Source organism: Heterodontus francisci, chromosome 32 (assembly GCF_036365525.1).
Source record: "Heterodontus francisci isolate sHetFra1 chromosome 32, sHetFra1.hap1, whole genome shotgun sequence".
Classification (NCBI taxonomy): domain Eukaryota; kingdom Metazoa; phylum Chordata; class Chondrichthyes; order Heterodontiformes; family Heterodontidae; genus Heterodontus; species Heterodontus francisci.
In genome coordinates, this window is record NC_090402.1 from 17,445,580 (window position 1) to 17,464,512 (window position 18,933).

An 18,933-nucleotide genomic window follows, 5' to 3' on the forward strand; every position below is an offset into this window, starting at 1 on the left:
GTAATTTGACCTCTGCACCTGCTACTATATATTTGTATTAACTAAAATACATGATCTAAAATTCAAATTTTTTTAAAGAGGATTATAAATCTAAAGTATACTCCCTTCACCAGCTACAGGAGAAATGCTGTGAACAACAGATGCCCCTCTATGTTGCTTTCATTGATCTCACCAAAGCCTTTGACCTCGTCAGCAGATGTGGTCTCTTCAGACTACTAGAAAAGATCGGATGTCCAAAGTTACTAAGTATCATCATCTCATTCCATGACAATATGAAAGGCACAATTAGGCATAGCGGTGCCTCTAGAGATCCTTGTCCTATCCTGAGTGGCGTGAAACAGGGTTGCGTTCTCGCACCAACACGGTTTGGGATCTTCTTCACCCTGCTGCTCTCACATGCGTTCAAGTCTTCAGAAGAAGGAATTTTCCTCCACACAAGATCAGGTGGCAGGTTGTTCAACCTTGCCCGTCTAACAGCGAAGACCAAAGTATGGAAAGTCCTCATCAGGGAACCCCTCTTTGCTGACGATGCTGCATTAACATCTCACACTGAAGAGTGTCTGCAGAGACTCATCGACAGGATTGCGGCTGCCTGCAACGAATTTGGCCTAACCATCAGCCTCAAGAAAACAAACATCATGGGACAGGACGTCAGAATGCTCCACCCATCAATATTGGCTACCACGCTCTGGAAGTGGTTCAAGAGTTCACCTACCTAGGCTTAACTATCACCAGTAACCTGTCTCTCGATGCAGAAATCAACAAGCGCATGGGAAAAGCTTCCACTGCTATGTCCAGACTGGCCAAGAGAGTGTGGGAAAATGGCGCACTGACAAGGAACACAAAAGTCCAAGTGCATCAAGCCTGTGTCCTCAGTACCTTGCTCTACGGCAGCGAGGCCAGGACAACGTTATGTCAGCCAAGAGCGGCACAGTGGCGCAGCGGTTAGCACCGCAGCCTCACAGCTCCAGCGACCCGGGTTCAGTTCTGGGTACTGCCTGTGCGGAGTTTGCAAGTTCTCCCTGTGTCTGCGTGGGTTTCCGCCGGGTGCTCTGGTTTCCTCCCACCTCCAAAGACTTGCAGGTTGATAGGTAAATTGGCCATTAAAAATTGCCCCTAGTGTAGGTACGTGGTAGGAGAATGGTGGGGATGTGGTAGAGAATATGGGATTAATGTAGGATTAGTACAAATGGGTGGTTGTTGGTCGGCACAGACTCGGTGGGCCGAAGGGCCTGTTTCAGTGCTGTATCTCTAAATAAATAAATAAAGAGTGACGTCTCAATTCATTCCATCTTCGCTGCCTCCGGAGAATCCTTGGCATCAGGTGGCAGGACCGTATTTCCAACACAGAAGTCCTCGAGGCGGCCAACATCCCCAGCACATACACCCTACAGAGCCAGCAGCGCTCGAGATGGCTTGGCCATGTGAGCCGCATGGAAGATGGCAGTTTCCCCAAGGATGCACTGTACAGCGAGCTTGTCACTGGTATCAGACCCACTGGCCGTCCATGTCTTCGCTTTAAAGACATCTGCAAACGCGACATGAAGTCCTGTGACATTGATCACAAGTTGTGGGAGTCAGTTGCCAGCGATCACCAGAGCTGGCGGGCAGCCATAAAGTCGGGGCTAAAGTGTGGCGAGTCGAAGAGACTTAGCAGTTGGCAGGAAAAAAGACAGAAGCGCAAGGGGAGAGCCAACTGTGTAACAGCCCCGACAACCAATTTTATCTGTAGCACCTGTGGATGAGTCTATCACTCCAGAATTGGCCTTTATAGCCACTCCAGGCGCTGCTTCACAAACCACTGACCACCTCCAGGCGCTTACCCATCATCTCTTGAGACAAGGAGGCCAAAGAAGAAGATACTCATCAAAAATTGAAGACATGATGATAATGAACACACGTTATTTATTCACTCAGCTTAGAATAGTACTGTGTAGAAATAGATTTTGTTGCACTTTAGAATATTAAAATGATCAATACATTTAGTTGAAATTAAAAATAATTTGCTGCTAAATTTCTTGTTGGATATCATCAGTTGGAAAGTAACTATTGTTCTTTGGAGATTCTTTTAAAAAATTTTAGTTTCTGAAGAAATTATTTTTCACTAAATTAGCATCCTAAAATATATCTGATGGGAACAAGCAGCCAGATGTTTCCCTGATGAGCAAAGTCTAACAGTAACGATTTCAAAGCCTAAAATTATTTTCTGAAGATTTTACAGGCCATCCCCAGATACATGTAAAGATGTTATTTTGCATGTGGCAGTCACTATCCAAAAAGTCCTAATATTTTTTGTATGCAGATCACTTATCTTAAATTAACAAATTTTGATATTTAACAGCTCAATAGATATAATTAGATTTCTCCACACACTTTTTGTTGTACAAATCAGATCTCTCTCACACACACACACACACACACACACACACACACACACACACACACACACACACACACACACACACACACACACACACACACACATAATAATGAACACAGAGATCACACTTGGGATATTTTTGAAAATATTTCTTCCGTCATTCTTAACAGAACAGTCTAATATAATAAACACAAATGTTAACTAACCTGTCAGTTTCATTAGCTACCCAAACTCAAACTACTCCATACATATTCTGCCCTGCTTAAAGTCCCACTCACGCATTACCCACTCCTCATCAATCTCCACTGACTCCTAGGTCCTCAATTAAATTTTTCCAGGACCTCACCCATACCTCTGAAACCTGCTGCAGGACTATACCCCAGAACTTGCCTGCGAGTCCAAAGCAGGATCATTTCCCCATGCACCACCATTGGTGGCAGATCCTTCAGCCCAACATTATTGGCGCAATGTTTGGAAACTTTGAATCAGTCATTGAATGTACTAAATTTTGACTGTTGCAAAATTCTTATTTCTAAAACCTGACCGGTATTTTAAACAGTAGGTTTGTTTTAGAGCACTAATGCAAAGTCTTAAGGTGACCCCAGGTTTTCTAATAGCATTAACTATAACAAATATTGCCTTGTTATACTAATTATGTAATGCTTTATGAAGAAGCTTCAGGTATGTTTTTGCATCCCAGCCACTGAAATGCCGTGTGTGATCGCTGCTGCATGCAACAGGAGCGCTATATGCTGTGATACCTGAAGGAAAGTGTGCAGTAAGGCCTCAATAGACAGCAACAGGAAAAACTGAAGAAAAGGAACAGATTTTAAAAAAGGAGTAAAATGAAACATTTAATAGAATAAGGTTTGAGTATCATACAAACTGTTACCATGGTTTTAGTAAAAACTCCAGTTAAAAACAAGTTGCTTGAACAAACTAAAACAAAAAAGAAACTTGCAGCTGTCAGCATTTCCAAACGTGCTACGCTGTTGTGATCACTGCAAGATATAGATCAGTGCACGCAGTACAGTGCACATTTGTTTTTGTTTAAACAAAAACTCCATATAGTTTAACATGCAGACAGGTCAGCTGACGACAAAAGTAGGTGAGCTGTACATTTTATTTTTCCACAGACTATCTTCACTGGGGAACAGAGATGCAGCACGCAGCGGGGAGAGTGTTATGAACAACCAATGATACCAGCTAAAGGAAGAAATGCAAGCACAGGTTGTCAGCACAAGTTGTAAATATCTGTAAAGAGCGTAAAAGTGTACACAGTACTTTTCCTTTCCAGAATTGAAGGGAAACTTGATTTTTACTTTCACATCTGGTTACACCTTTAAGCACTGAAAAAACATCCACAATTGATGACAAAACAATTCATTCCACCTTATCAGATTTATTTACGTAAGCACATTAGTCTGAGGGACAGAATTTTGGTATCAGTTCAAACTCACAATGGGGTTTCAAGCTCAGATACATCACTTTTACAATACAGACCACAATTTTTATTTTTAAAATTTCATACGAATGCAAAGATTCTTTGTATTACATTCCTGTCCATAGATCCCAAATAAGGTGAGACAAAAGCTATCGCTTAGGCAAAACTTAAACATTTATTGGCTAATCTCATTTCAGAAGCTTTTTCCCAGGGTGGAAGAGTCAGTTCCTAGGGGACATAGGTTTAAGGTGAGAGGGGCAAAGTTTAGAGGGAATGTGCGAGGCAAGTTCTTTACACAGAGGGTGGGGAGTGCCTGGAACTTGCTGCCGGGGGAGGTGGTGGAAGCAGGTACGATCGCGACATTTAAGAGGCATCTTGACAAATACATAAATAGGATGGGAATAGAGGGATACGGTCACCGGAAGTGCAGAAGGTTTTAGTTTAGGCAGGCATCAAGATCGGCGCAGGCTTGGAGGGCCGAATGGCCTGTTCCTGTGCTGTACTGTTCTTTGTTCTATTTCACTTGATTAACGAGGAACGAGTGCCTGAAGGCTAACTACAATTTTAAATAAAGGACACACTGTAGATACTTTCTAAGCTATTTTTAAAATGGCGTATTCCCCAAAGAATTCTATTTAATTAACATTTTATGTAAAAATCAGGAAACTTGCATATGTAGAATGTGAAGTTGATCACTATGATGCTTCACAGAGGCAGTGGTGCATCAATTTGTGGTCAGACAAGAACTACCAAAACTTGTATTAATGAAGGGAAGGAAGTATGAAGATCAGTTAAACCAGAATATGAATTCACAGTTGTCCAGTTAAGATCCCCAACATTTTACCGGCAGGCCTATTCGACAGTAATGTTATTTCTTGTTTAGGCTCTCATTTCTACTTGCGAGCGAAAAGGCAGTGGCTAAGTCCAGCAACAAGGATTAATTTTTTTTATATCTTCACCAGAGTGTGTCAATTTGGGCAGCATTCAACACTCATGTCAAAAAGTCATTGTTAACATGGTTAAAGTTTAAATTATTCAGAGATTTGGTTTCAGGTTAACCTGACTAACAGATGCAGTTTTACTTTTGAGTGATATTGGCCAGGAAATTCTTTGAAAGTGTTCCCACTCTGCTGATATTACATAATCAGAAGAGCAGCATCACACAAACGGCGCTTCCACCACACTTCCAACGAAGCCATACCAGTGGTGTGGGAGCAGCTGAGGAATTTCCAGATGATTCTGTCGCTGTGATAGCGGTGTCACTCCGTCACCTTTTGCAATGGTGCCTCACTCTCCAAGCCGCTTGCCACACATGGAGGCAGAGAACATGGCTGAGGTACTAAATGAGTACTTTGCATCTGTCTTTACCAAGGAGGAAGACGCTGCCAAAGTCGTAGTGAAACAGAAGATAGTTGAGACACTAGCTGGGCTCAAAATTGATAAAGAGGAGATATTAGAAAGACTGGCATTAAAAGGTGATAAGTCACCAGGACCGGATCAGATGCATCCGAGGCTACTGAGGGAAATAAGGGTGGAAATTGCCGAGGCATTGGCCATAATCTTCCAAACCTCCTTAGATACGGGGTGGTGCTAGAGAATTGCAAATGTTATACCCTTATTCAAAAAAGGGTATAGGGATAAACCCAGCAACTACAGGCCAGTTCTTTTAATCTTGGTAGTGGAAAAGCTTTTGGAAACTATAATCCATGGCAAAATTAACAGTCACTTGGACAAATGTGGATTAATTAAGGAAAGCCAGTACAGATTTGTTCAGGGCAAATCATGTTTCACTGACTTGACTGAGTTTTTTGATGAGGTAACAGAGAGGATTGATGAGGGTAATGTGGTTGATGTGGTGTACATGCACTTCCAAAAGGCATTTGATAAAGTACTACATAACAGGCTTGTCAGCAAAATTAAAGCCTACGGAATAAAAGAGACAGTGGCAGCATGGATATGAAATTGGCTGAGCGACAGGAAACAGAGAATAGCGAACAGTTGTTTTTTGGACGGGAGGAAGATATATAGTGGGGTTCCCCTTGGCTCGGTACTGGAACCACTGCTTTTCTTGATCTATATTAATGACCTAGACTAGGGTGTGCAGCGCACAATTTCAAAATTTGCAGATGACACAGAACTTGGAAGTATTGTGAACTGTGAGAACAGAGATAGACTTCAAGAGGACAGACAGGCTAGTGAAATGGGTGGACATGTGGCAGATGAAATTTAATGCAGAGAAGTGTGAAGTGATAAATTATGGAAGGAAGAATGAGGAGGGGTGAGATAAATTAAAGGATACAATTCTAAAGTGGGTGCAGGAGTAGAGGGACCTGGAGTATACGTGTACAAATTGTTGAAGGTGGCGGGGAAAGTTGAGAAGAATCCAGGGCTTTATAAAAAAAAAGAGAGATATAAAGTACAAAAGCAAGGAAGTTATGATGATCCTGTTTAAAACACTTGTTTGGCATTAACTGGAGTATTGTGTCCAATTCTGGGCATCACACTTCAGGAAGGATGTGAGGGTGCAGAAAGGATTTCTGAGAATGGTTCCAGAGATGAGAGACTTCAGTTACATGGATAGATTAGCGAAGTTGGGACTGTTCTCCTTAAAGAGAAGGTCGAAAAGAGATTTGATAGAGGTGTTCAAAAGCAAGAGGGGTCGGGACAAAGTAGACAGGGTGAAACTGTTCCATTGGCGGAAGGGTCGAGAACCAGGGGACACAGATTTAAAGTGATTGGCAAACCAGAGGTGACATGAGGAAAAATGTTTTTATGCAGCGATCTGGAATGCACTGAGAGTGTGGTGGAAGCTGATTCAATCATAGTTTTCAAAAGGGAATTGGATAATTATCTGAAGAGAAAAGATTTGCAGAGCTAGGGGGAAAAGCCAGGGGAGTGGAACTAGCTGAGTTGTTTTCAGAGAGCTGGCATGGACACAATAGGCTGATTGGCCTCCTTCTGTGCTGTAACCATTCTATGGTTCTACGATTCTAAGTGTTACCCATTTTCTTTTTAAATATCATTATTAATTCAAATTCATACCAGTTCATTCTTAGTCTCCACCTCTCTCTTCAGTTCTTTGCAGTTGTTCTCCTGTTTTTGGTGTTCCTGTTTAAATGACTTATTCAGTTGTTCTTGCCATCTCATGTTCTCTATTGCCTTGGATTGCTCCTGTTCCATCTGTTCAATCTCCTTCATCTTCCTTTCTAGTTCCTTCTCGAGTTTCTCTAGTTCTTCTGCATAGAGATAGCAAACCCAAAATGGATTATAAGCTTGACTAAGACCATTTCTCTGGCCTTAACTTTGATTTCAATTACTTCAGACAAGCACTATAGTGCTTATTGCTGACATGGGATGGGTGCGTCGGCATTTGAGGAAGAGATATTGGATGGTGCTTGTAGGTGGAGAACCATGGTTGGAACACCTCGCAGAGGGGGGTGGGAGTCTGCAACATTGGCACTGGATCGACTATTCTTCTCTTTGGGCTGATGGGTCTGATGCAGTTCACCAACTTCTGCTATTTTCATTCCTACCCCAGTCACTGCCTCAGCTATTCACACATTCCGTCTGCCTCTTAACTGCTTTTTTTTAAAAAAAAGCTATGGTTATTATCTCATGTTAAGATCACTACAGTATTTAATATCTGTTTTCAGGTCATTCTATGCACATTTCATCTCTCATGTGTATTTATTGTTTTTCCTTGCCCTTCCATTCCCTTTGTCCTTTTACTTTTTGATTGTTGTTGATCTTTAATTTGATGGGTTACAACTGAAACATTAACTTGTCTGTTCTCTCTGTAGATGTTAATTGACCTGAGTATTTCCAGTATTTTAGTTTTGGTTTTAGATTTTCAGCATTTGCAATTTTTTTTGCTTGGTAGCAATTTTCAAAATGTAGTTTTTAAAACATAACAAATATTATATCTTTCCCTAGTAGCAAAAGTTGGGTTTTTTGATATTAAAATTTCTTGTCTCCTAATTTAAAAAGAGTCTGATCAGTATCCCCTTTAAAAATCACTTGAGACATATGATTGATAATTTATTTTATTAATTTTCTAGTTCAACTGTATGTACAGATAACATAATCTGGGGCATGGGTGAGATGCTATGTAAAGTAGCAGTGTAAAGAAGTTCAAACAGCCAATTGAAACAATTAATATAAAGTAAGATTAAGCACATGGATTAATGTTTATGCATACGAATAATAATTTAGCTCCCTGATAATTACAGCCTCTGTGACTTTTCCCAAACATATTCTCACAATTAAATCATCAGAACTTACAATTTAAGCAATTAAAAAATCTAAAATAAAAACACCAAAAGGGCTATTACATTAATTGTAGGTTAAAAGGAAATCCATGAAAAGGTGAAATCTGAAATGAAAACTGAGGACGTTGGAAATACACAAGTTGATTTTGGTTATATTTAGAGGACCTAAAAATAGACAAAGTGTACTTGACCATCAGACTTATACAGCTAATTTAATTTCAGTATTATTATTAGGATTAAGTCATACATGTTTATAGATTTAATTTACCTAAATTAAATCGTTCATGAGCCTCTTGCCTTTCCTGGATAGTTACTGGCTGTCCATCCAAACAATTCAACGAGCGTAAATGGTATATGACGTACAATCGATAATGTGGAAGGCGAGCTAAAGGATTATCTGCCAGGGCTAGCGAAGTCAACTCCTTCAGAGGCTTCAGTTTAGCTATATCCTGGAGCTAAGCCGAAGAAAAGGGAAAATTATTAGATCATCCACAGGAAATACATCTAGTGTGTTATTTATAAAGTCATTAAGATTAATCTTCTTATCTAAACAGAAGTATCATTTTGCCACTAAAAAAAACCAAACACAAACTGAAATTTTATCACATTATATTCCGTTTAAAATAATTGCAAATGAGAAAATTATGGGCTTTTAAGCACTTAATTCAAAGAGTTTTCAATGGCCAAAAGAAACAATTTTTGGTCCAATTTTACTTATTCCCTTTCCCCTTCTGTCCAGCTATTAAATAGAAATGCACAAATTACAGATTATTCAGTTGTGTTGCGACACCTAACAAAGTAATTTTCTTTACGCACATGATGCACAAAGGTACCCTTTACCCCAGATGCACAAGGGGTGTTTTTTTAAATCCCAATGCTAAATTATAATGCAGAATTGGGCCCTCAATTACATAGCACAGGAAGAAAAAGAACAATCAGAACAGCTGATATTGCAGTCAGGAAAGGAGACAAAGTTCATAAATTCAGATGCTGTTCCTGACATTTGGAAATTTGCATTATCTCTGCTTTTGGAAGTTTGAGGTTTAATTTTGCCAAATTGCATGTTACTTCCCAACTCTCATTCTCTGAAGTTCAGATTTTTTTAAAACTACACTGCATTATTTTGTTTTCATTTTCTTTGAAACAAATAATAATATCTTACAATTGGTAATTGGCTTCCTGCAGATTTGTTTGGTTTTGAAGCTTTGAAGCTTTTCTAAAGCTGTACACGATTAAAGTAAAAGGAGAAATAATACACAAATATATCTTCTCTTAATCTCCTTCCTACAAGTTATTATTTTATACATACTCCATGACCCAATTAGTTTTTTCAAATATACAAATCTCAACAATCTTCTTTGAATAATGCAATATTACTAAATGAAATGAACATACCGATGTAATATTGTTCTGTTTGAGGTTGAGGACACGGAGGGATCGCAACTTCTTTCCAACCCAAACAGGAATTTGTTCAATATAATTTCCAGCCAGCTTCAGATTCTGAAGGTTCACCATATGTTCCAGACCTTCAATTTTACTACGTGCAGGAAAAAGTTTTTTAAAAAAAATCAAGATATGAAATGTATCCGCTGACCAGGCATGTAAAGCCAGTGTGAGGGCTCTCAGTATGATCGAATTAGCAACAGAATAAAGCTGTATGATTTTATATTTATAAGGACCAACACAAGTGTAGCATTATTCTTTCTTTCTTTCTTTTGGGCCTCCTTATCTCGAGAGACAATGGATACGCGCCTGGAGGTGGTCAGTGGTTTGTGAAGCAGCGCCTGGAGTGGCTATAAAGGCCAATTCTGGAGTGACAGGCTCTTCCACAGGTGCTGCAGAGAAATTTGTTTGTCGGGGCTGTTGCATTATTATGCAAGAACTAATGAAAGTTCATCAAAACTGAACATGCACATTTCTGTCTGTTCTTTACTTTATTCCATCCATTCAACCAAAGAAGTCTAATTTTGTTTCTTCATTCACTTTGGCTTACTGGTGAAAGCACAGCAAATTTCTCAAGTTACTCACCGAATTCGGTTGTATGAAAGACTAAGTTCCCGTAGTTTAAACTGTTTGTCCAGTTTTTCGATTTTCTCAATCAAATTGTTGTTCAGGTTCAAGACCAGTAACTGCTCGCATTTTTCCAAGTTTTCTATAAACTGAATATAAAATGTTATGAATTCTTTAACTAATAACACCAGGAAAGTTACATACTTGTTCATTATTTTCCCCTGAAGGCAGTTACCCTCTAACGAATGCATATGTTGACAAGACATTTCCAATTTTTCTTTCCACAAGTGCGTTCTCTCTAGGGCATAAACTTTCTGCTGCCAAATGCATATGTTAACAGTTTAGTTTTAGATCAAAACTTATGTTGGTCTGTTTTGCAGCTAAAGGGCAAGTAATGTTGACTGAATCAGAACTTCCCCATCTTCTTATAGGAAGACATTATCAATTCGGCTTGATGCTTCCAGCACATCATGGCTTAGAATAGAGAAACTAAACAGAATCGGAGAATTGATGAATATTTTCTACACCCTGGGTGCTGCACTTTCCACCACACAGTACTGCTGAAATTCGATCCTATATCTTTTGTAAACTATTATGCTTCCAATTACAAGACTTCGGACATTATTTTTATATCCATAATTATTCTTCATTAATTGATTAATTAATGAAGATCTATCCTTCATCACATCAGAAAAAAGTACTGTAGTTTCATACTTTCAATAAAAATAATTATGTCAATTATTTTGCAGAGCTATGAACATTTTACACAAATTCTAAAAGTATTCCCTTATCTCTGTCAGCTTTATTACAAATTATCATTAATGTAATTGGCCACATAGCAACTCATGGTGGGAAGTTTGAACCCTATTAGAAACAAATATTCAAACCCAATTAGCAGCATATTCTGAAACATTATTTTGTATAGAGTGATATCATATTGAACAAAATGTAAAATCCATACTGTACATCAGGGCTACAGGTTACCAGCATTTATTAGTCACTGCATGTTGTTTTTGAGACAAGCCACTGAAGCAGTACAAAAACTCCTAAAGTTTAAAAACACGACCAGCCTTTTTTTTTTAATTAATTGAAGCTATAGTTTTTGTGGCCATTCATTCTGCTAGGTCAGAAAGTGAATGCAATGCCTCCTGCACAGTAGCACATTTGACAGAAGTGGAAATGTGAATCTGAAGCAAAGGACGTGATGTATTTTCCTATTTCTTACAGTTAGGCAAGGATTTGATAAAATTAAGCGGCTAAATAGACATGAAAAGCAAAGGACGACATAGTAACGTCATAAATCTGCTGTATCTGATTTGCAGCACCATGCTGGTTGTTGTAAACTAAATTATATGGAGCAATTAGAGGTTGTGTGTAAAAGTTATGACAAGAACAGTTAAGATTTAATTTCCAATACTATTGAATAAAGCATCGATAGACCAATAATGAACAGTGCTTGTATTTTTTTTAACAGAGATATTTATAAGGAACTTTTTTTTTCGTTCGGGGATGTGGGCATCGCTGACAAGGCAAGCATTTATTACCCATCCCTAATTGCCCTTCAGAAGGTGGTGGTGAGCTGCCTTCTTGAACCGCTGCAGTCCTTGGCATGTATGTACACCAACAGTGCGGTTAGGAAGGGAGTTCCAGGATTTTGACCCAGCGGCAGTGAAGGAATGGTGATATAGTTCCAAGTCAGGATGGTGTGTGGCTTGGAGGGGAGCTTACAGGTGATGCATCTGCTGCCCTTGTCCTTCTAGTTGGTAGAGGTCGCAGGTTTGGAAGGTGCTGTCTAAGGAGCCTTGGTGCGTTGCTGCAATGCATCTTGTAGATGGTACACACTGCTGCCACTGTGAGTCGGTGGTGCAAGGAGTGAATGTTTGTGGATGGGGTGCCAATCAAATGGGCTGCTTTGTCCTGGATGGCGTTGAGCTTCTTGACTGTTGTTGGAGCTGCACCCATCCAGGCAAGTGGAGAGTATTCCATCACATTCCTGACTTGTGCCTTGTAGACAGTGGACAGGCTTTGGACAGTCAGGAGGTAAGTTACTCGCCAGAGAATTCCCAGCCTCTGACCTCTTGCAGCCACAGCATTTGTGTGACTGGTCCAGTTCAGTTTCTGGTCAATGGTGACCCCCAGGATGTTGATGAGGGAGGATTCAGTGATGGTAATGCCATTGAACATCAAAGGGAGATGGTTAGATTCTCTCTTGTTTGAAATGGTCATTGCCTGGCACTTGTATGGCACGAATGTTACTTGTCACCTGGATGTTGTCCAGGTCTTGCTGCATATGGATATGGGCTGCTTCAGTATCTTGGAGTTGCGAATGGTGCTGAACATTGTGCAGTCATCAGCAAACTTCCCCACTTCAGACCTAATGATGGAGGGAAGGTCATTGATGAAGGAGCTGAAGATAGTTGGGCCTAGAACACTACCCTGAGGAACGCTTGCAGTAATGTCCTGGGACTGAGACGATTAACCTCCAACAACCACAACCATCTTCCTTTGTGGTAAGTCTGACTCCAACCAGCGGAGAATTTTCCCTGATTCTCATTGACTCCAGTTTTGCTAGGGATCCTTGATGTCATACTTGGTCAAATGCTGGCTTGATATCAAGAGCAATCACTCCCAACTCACCTCACGAGTTCAGCACCTCTGTCCATGTTTGGACAAAGGCTGTAGTAATGAGGTCAGGAGCTGAGTGGCCCTGACGGAACCCAAACGGAGCATCAGTGAGCAGGTTATTGCTAAGCAAGTGCCGCTTGATAGCACTGTCCACGACACCTTCCATCACTTTGCTGATGATCGGGAGTAGACTGATAGGGTAATTGGCCAGGTTGGATTTGTTCTGCTTTTTGTGCACAGGACATACCTGGGCAATTTTCCACATTGTCCGGTAGATGCCAGTGTTGTAGCTGTACTGGAATAGCTTGGCTAGGGGCGCAGCTAGTTCTGGAGCACAGGTCTTCAGTACTATTGCCAGAATGTTGTCAGGGCCCATTGCCTTTGCAGTATCCAGTGCTGTATCACATGGAGTGAAGCGGATTGGCTGAAGACTGGCATCTGTGATGCCGGGGTCCTCAGGGAGGAGGCAGAGATGGATCATCCACTCGGCACTTCTGGATGAAGATGGATGCAAATGCTTCAGCCTTGTCTTGTGCAGTGATGTGCTGGGCTCACCCATCATAGAGGATAGGGATGTTTGTGCAGCCTCCTCCTCCTGTCAGTTGTTTAATTGTCCACCACCATTCACGACTGGATGTGGCAGGACTGCAGAGATTAGAACTGATACTTAGCCCTGTCTACTGCATGTTGCTTCTGCTGTTTGGCATGTACGTAATCCTGTGTTGTAGCTTCACCAGGTTGACAGCTCATTTTTAGGTATGCCCAGTGCTGCTCCTGGCATGCCTTCCTGCACTCTTCATTAAACCAGGGTTGGTTCCCTGGTTTGATGGTAATGGTAGAGTGGGGGATATGCCGGGCCATGAGATCACAGATTGTGGTTGAATACAGTTCTGCTGCTGCTGTTGTTCCACAGTGCCTCATGGATGCCCAGTTTTAAGTTGCTAGATCTGTTCAAAATCTATCCCATTTAGCACAGTGGTAGTGCCACACAACACGCTGGAGGGTATCCACAACGTGAAGATGGGAGTTTGTCTCAAGGACTATACGGTGATCACTCCTACCAATACGGTCATGGACAGACGCATCTGTGACAAATTGGTGAGGACGAGGTCAAGTAGGTTTTTCCCTCTTGTTGACTCCTCACCACCTACCGCAGACCCAGTCTAGCAGCTATGTCTTTTAGGACTCAGCCAGCTCGGTCAGTGCTACCAAGAAGCACTGATTCATCAGCCGAGGTTGGAGGGGCTGGGCAGGCGGTGGTCATCAGCAGGAGGATTCCTTGCCCATGTCTGACCTGATGCCATGAGACTTCATGGGGTCTGGAGTCGATGTGGAGGACTCCCAGGGAAACTCCCTTCCGCCTGTATACCACTGTGCCACCAACTCTGGTGGGTCTGTCCTGCCAATGGGACAGAACATACCCAGGTATGGTGATGATGGTGTCGGAGATATTGTCTGCAAGATAATGATTTCATGAGTATGACTCTGTCAGACTGTTGCTTGACTAGTCAGTGGGACATCTCTCCCTATTTTGGCACAAGCCCCAGACGTTGGTAAGGAGGACTGTTCAGCGTCGACAGGGCTGGGTTTGCCGTTTTTGTTTCCAGTGCCTAGGTCGATGCTGGGTGGTCTGTCCAGTCTCATTCCTTTTCTTAGGCTTCGTAGCAGTTTGATACAACTGAGTGGCTTGCTAGACCATTTCAGCGGGTATTTGAGTCAACCACGTTGCTGTGCGTCTGGAGTCACATGTAGGCCAGATCAGGTAAAGCCAGCAGATTTCCTTCCCTAAAGGACATTAGTGAACTGGATGGGTTTTTACAACAATCGACAATTGTTTCATGGTCACCATTAGACTAGCTTTTAATTCCAGATTTATCAATTGAATTCAAATTCCACCATCTGCCATGGTGCGATTCGAATCCATGTGCCCAGAGCATTTGCCTGGGGCTATGGGTTACTAGACCAGTGACGTTACCACTACACCACTGTTGAATTTTTTTTAAAAAGAGTCTTTCTCTAAATTAGGGAAGGATATACAAGTTATCACTGGTATAATGGTTCTTAAAGTGTGCTGTTAATCAAATTAAACCTTAATAATTGGATCCAGAACACAGAACAGTCTGCCAATGGTCTGTTCTTCAGCTTATCCAGTGCTAATTTAAAAAAGAATGCCTGAACATAGAGACATTATGTAAAACAGTGCTGCACTAAGCTGAATGGAACCAGGTTACACATACTGCTGTCAGAGTCCCAAGACTAGAGGGCCTTGTGTAGATTGTAGAAATTCTGCATTACTACTAAAATCTTGACAGCGTAGGTCTCCTATTGGAATAAAATCTATATATTCTCAGCAAACTAGTTTAAGTCACATTTGGATCACTGTTTCAATTAACCTTATCTCATGTACTACCTTAAACTTTTTCCCTCCTTCCTTAAACAGGCAAAGGTTGAGAGACTGCACAGAACCAAACTGTTCTTGTTTTGCCTGTTTTTTGATCAAGTCCTCAGTAATGTATCGGATCCCTGGGCTTTTACTGACTGCATCTGAAAATGAGAAAAGTAATCCAAAGTTTAACACAATCCTCAATCAATGAATAATTTTCCTACGAAAGGGGTACCCCGAACTAAATAAATACATGCTTCTTGATGGATTCACACAATAAATTCCAGAGTGAATATCTTAGATTCAATTTAACAATTAAGGATCAATAGTTTTGATGTTTTCTCAGTTTTTCAATCCAGAATTGTAATTATTCTAAGCTGTAAAAAGATTTAAAAAAGGACTGTTTAATCACATTTTTAGTTCTTTACAAGAGTCTCATTTGTGTTGTGAAAAGTAGATTTAAATAGTTTAAAGCGACTAAAATGAGAACAGTGGCATTTATAAATAGTGCACATTTTAATTCAAACACATCGCACCATCTGATTGGGTGTAATTTGTGACAGTTGTGTTGTGTATTTTATCAATGCAAAGTTATGCTCTGGAGATCCTGGCATCTACCCTAGACCTGGAAGGAAGGTTTCCTTTAATCCACAATCAAAGGGAGAGAGAATCAGCATAGTTAAGCATGTATCATGAGGTAATGGAGAAAGAATGCACGGGTCATAGGGAAGATGATTTTTAAAAAGATGAGCAAGTGTAAACACAAACATATGGTGAACTGGGTTTGAATATGTGGGGAGTACATTCAAAAAATTAAATAATCCATCTTATTTGCTTCCTTTGTTTGAGAAAACAGGTAAATAACATGTGCCAATGCTGCTTTTAGATCAATCATTACAAGGTACATACAGAGCAAGAAAAAAAATCACGCAGTAACTCTTCCCTTAATTTTTTCCTCTGCCTGAAGGGTAGCACCTTGTTTCTGCTCAGCACTCCCCCTAACAGTGTAGATGATACTGAGAATTCACTCATGGAAATGCTAGGTATAAACCCAGCTGTTGTAGCACAGTATCACTGTTTGGAGTACCCATGTATTGCTCCATACATTTTTCGACTTTTATTTATGCCACATCTTTGTGTAGTATAATGAAATACAATTTTAAAAAATCTGGAGGTGAGCATGACCTCACAGACCCATGGCCCATTATTAACTGTGGGTTACAAAATAACTACTTGCAATTAATACCATAGCCCAGATTTTCCTGCAATGACAAGATCAGCAACTTACACTGTACATTTAGCCATCTAGTGCATTGATAGCACTGCCGATAAATTTCTCCATATTTTCCTGCATTTGTAATGAGAATACATCACACCAAGAATGGCTTTGAATTAGAAACATTGCGGCTTTTTGCCAGCAAATCCATGAATACATCAACTCGGTGGCAATTTTAAGTTTGTTAATCATTTTTTAATGCAAATCCACAGTATGGCACTCATCCAAAGTGCTACTTCCACCAGGATGATCATTGCTCGGTGAAATTAGTCAGTCTCCTTCTATTTAGAGCATGTCATGAATTTGAGTATGGAGGTTCTATGGGGCTACTAAGCCTGTTCTTTCGCCTCAAACCAGCCCATGTCTAATCATTTGAGCAAAAAGAAAGGTCTATTAGCTATAAAACAAGACACAGCAGTGTGATAAATCATGACAAGCCAGCAACCACAGAATCACAATTGCCACTGTTGTCAACACAGGGAAAAGGTCAGAGGAAAATATAGTGTGCCATAAGTGAAAGCTTCTGTCACATACTCCATAATTTCCTCTTTCTTTTGCGCCATTCAACAGACTTGACCTCATAGACATGCCATTATAACAGTGCAAGTTTCCAGGAAAATCTGAGCTAATATTCTGGATTTGGAAAGATTTTACAATATGTAACATCTAAATTCTTACTCTTTCCGGTAACGTATGTAATTGCAGATTCGCTTTCACTTCCATCACTGATATCAAATTGTTGTGCACTAGCACCTCTAGAATTGTGCAAATCTGGAGTATGAGGCCTGCTGACTGGGGATGGTGATCTAGTTCTTGGATTTAAGACTGAGGAGACTGGACTTTTTGTACCACTTTTAGGTGCTTGCCGTCTGGTGTTTACCAATTGTTGTGGTGTTCTCTTCCTCATGGTGTTAGCAGTACTCAATCATTGGGTGAAGTGTATAGGTTTTGCAATGTGATAAAGCTGAGGTAAATCTGCATGGACAACAAAACAATAAGTCATAAACAAAGATATTTTGATAATAATCCTCTGAATGCACACATCTCAACTCATCTCTGTGTATACTCCAGAAATTTAAGAGTATTAAAGGGTTGCAGTACACCTTTTATGTTGTTACATATATTGAAACTTATAACAGAAGAAAAACACAAACGTAGATTTTCCTCTAATCTAAACTGCACACAGAGATTAGCAACTCATGGATGTAGACCCATTATTGTCAGGCCTATGCCCAAAATTGTGTTGCCCCAGTATTTCATGGAGCTTTCTCAAGATACATAACTAGGCTTGCTCCCCTCCACCCCACAGAAGGGCCGGGATTTTACGGAGCTCCCAAAGTCGGGCTCTGTGGTGGTGGTGGGGGCCCACGGAAGATAGTGCCAGCAGCAGCCCGCCACGTAGTCCAACGCCATGAGTGCCAGGCCCGATCTTCCGGCCGGCGGCGAGGCTCTGTGCCCCCTGCCACTGGGCGACGGGACCCTGCTTTCCATATTTAAATTAATTAAATGAATACAGTTGCATACAATATACACCAATCGGGTCAAACTCTTCTGAGCGGAAGTCTGCACTCAGGGAAAGCAAGCGCCACTGTGGTGGGGAAGGGGGGAACTTATGATTTTTAGTGCAGTGGTGGGGGGGGGGGGCTCAAATGTAAATCACTAGTGTAGGGGAGGGTGGGAAGGGTTGATCTCTGCACTTTGATCAGACTGGGGGGTGGGGGAAGGTCAAGTGTTGAGGGTAAATGTTTTGTGGGGGAAAAAAAGAGGGAAAATATTTCATTTATTGGGGGCAGCAAGGGGCGATAGATTTTTTAGCAGTACATGGCGGGGGTCGCCCTTCAAAAATTTAAATGTCCCGGCAGGGCTTGCTGCCCTTTAAAAATGGTGCCAGCGCCTGCATACAGGCAGCTGATGCCATTTCCTGCGTCACAGAGCCCGCCCCCTTCACATGATTGAGGGAGGCAGTCCGACTGCCTCATTATCCTGGGCTGCCACAGGGAAGATCGCGGTGGCATGAGCCGCCATTTATTTCGCCCACTGCCGCTCCCAACGGCGGGAGAAGAAAATCCAGCCCTAGATGTGGGATCAGCATTAGCATTTTAGTGACCTGCTTGCACTCTCCTACCACATTTTCTCATGAGTTTAGTCACGGTGCCCTACCTGCCAAAAGTTGGAGCAAGAACATGTCATTGGACCCCTGCCAACCAGATGGTTCTGAGGATTCCAAGAGTAAGCTAAAGACATTAAGGCAAGTGAAAAACAGTCACTTAATCCCCCAAGGTGATTTTTAGTATGCTGGTTTTCTGATTTCTACACTCCATCAGCAGCAAGGCGGCCCCTATCTTGGTGTCACAAAGCACACAGTTACAGTTCTATGAGGCCTGAAGTAGCACTCATACTTTCTCTCTGTTGGCACAGCAATAAGGTGGGCCTGTGGCTGGAGTCTGCCTGGGCCATGTGCCTTGTTCCTGCCCCCACTGAACTGATCTCCTCTTGACTCTATTCTTCCCAACCCCACTCCCAGCCATACTCTTACCTACTGCTTGC

At 41.3% G+C, this 18,933-nt stretch overlaps 1 protein-coding gene and 1 long non-coding RNA gene across 11 annotated transcripts in view; one reads left to right on the forward strand and one right to left on the reverse strand.

The window, feature by feature from the left end:
* The window catches only part of LOC137347674 (uncharacterized), a 38,980-nt gene extending 28,189 nt beyond the window's left edge, over window positions 1–10,791 (forward strand). For all 3 annotated transcript variants that reach the window (XR_010968989.1, XR_010968990.1, XR_010968991.1), the window contains one exon: window positions 3,517–10,791. This is a non-coding gene — a long non-coding RNA (uncharacterized lncRNA). The remainder of the gene's footprint in view (window positions 1–3,516) is intronic.
* Window positions 1–18,933, reverse strand: part of cntrl (centriolin) — a 162,990-nt gene that overhangs the window by 129,950 nt on the left and 14,107 nt on the right. For all 8 annotated transcript variants that reach the window (XM_068012358.1, XM_068012354.1, XM_068012356.1 and 5 more), the window contains exons 2-7: window positions 17,065–17,361; window positions 15,138–15,271; window positions 10,121–10,251; window positions 9,488–9,629; window positions 8,361–8,547; window positions 6,867–7,060 (exon numbers count right to left, since the gene is read on the reverse strand). In XM_068012358.1, the coding sequence (XP_067868459.1) occupies window positions 6,867–7,060; window positions 8,361–8,547; window positions 9,488–9,629; window positions 10,121–10,251; window positions 15,138–15,271; window positions 17,065–17,293 (1,017 nt within the window). In that variant the 5' untranslated portion in view covers window positions 17,294–17,361. The remainder of the gene's footprint in view (window positions 1–6,866; window positions 7,061–8,360; window positions 8,548–9,487; window positions 9,630–10,120; window positions 10,252–15,137; window positions 15,272–17,064; window positions 17,362–18,933) is intronic.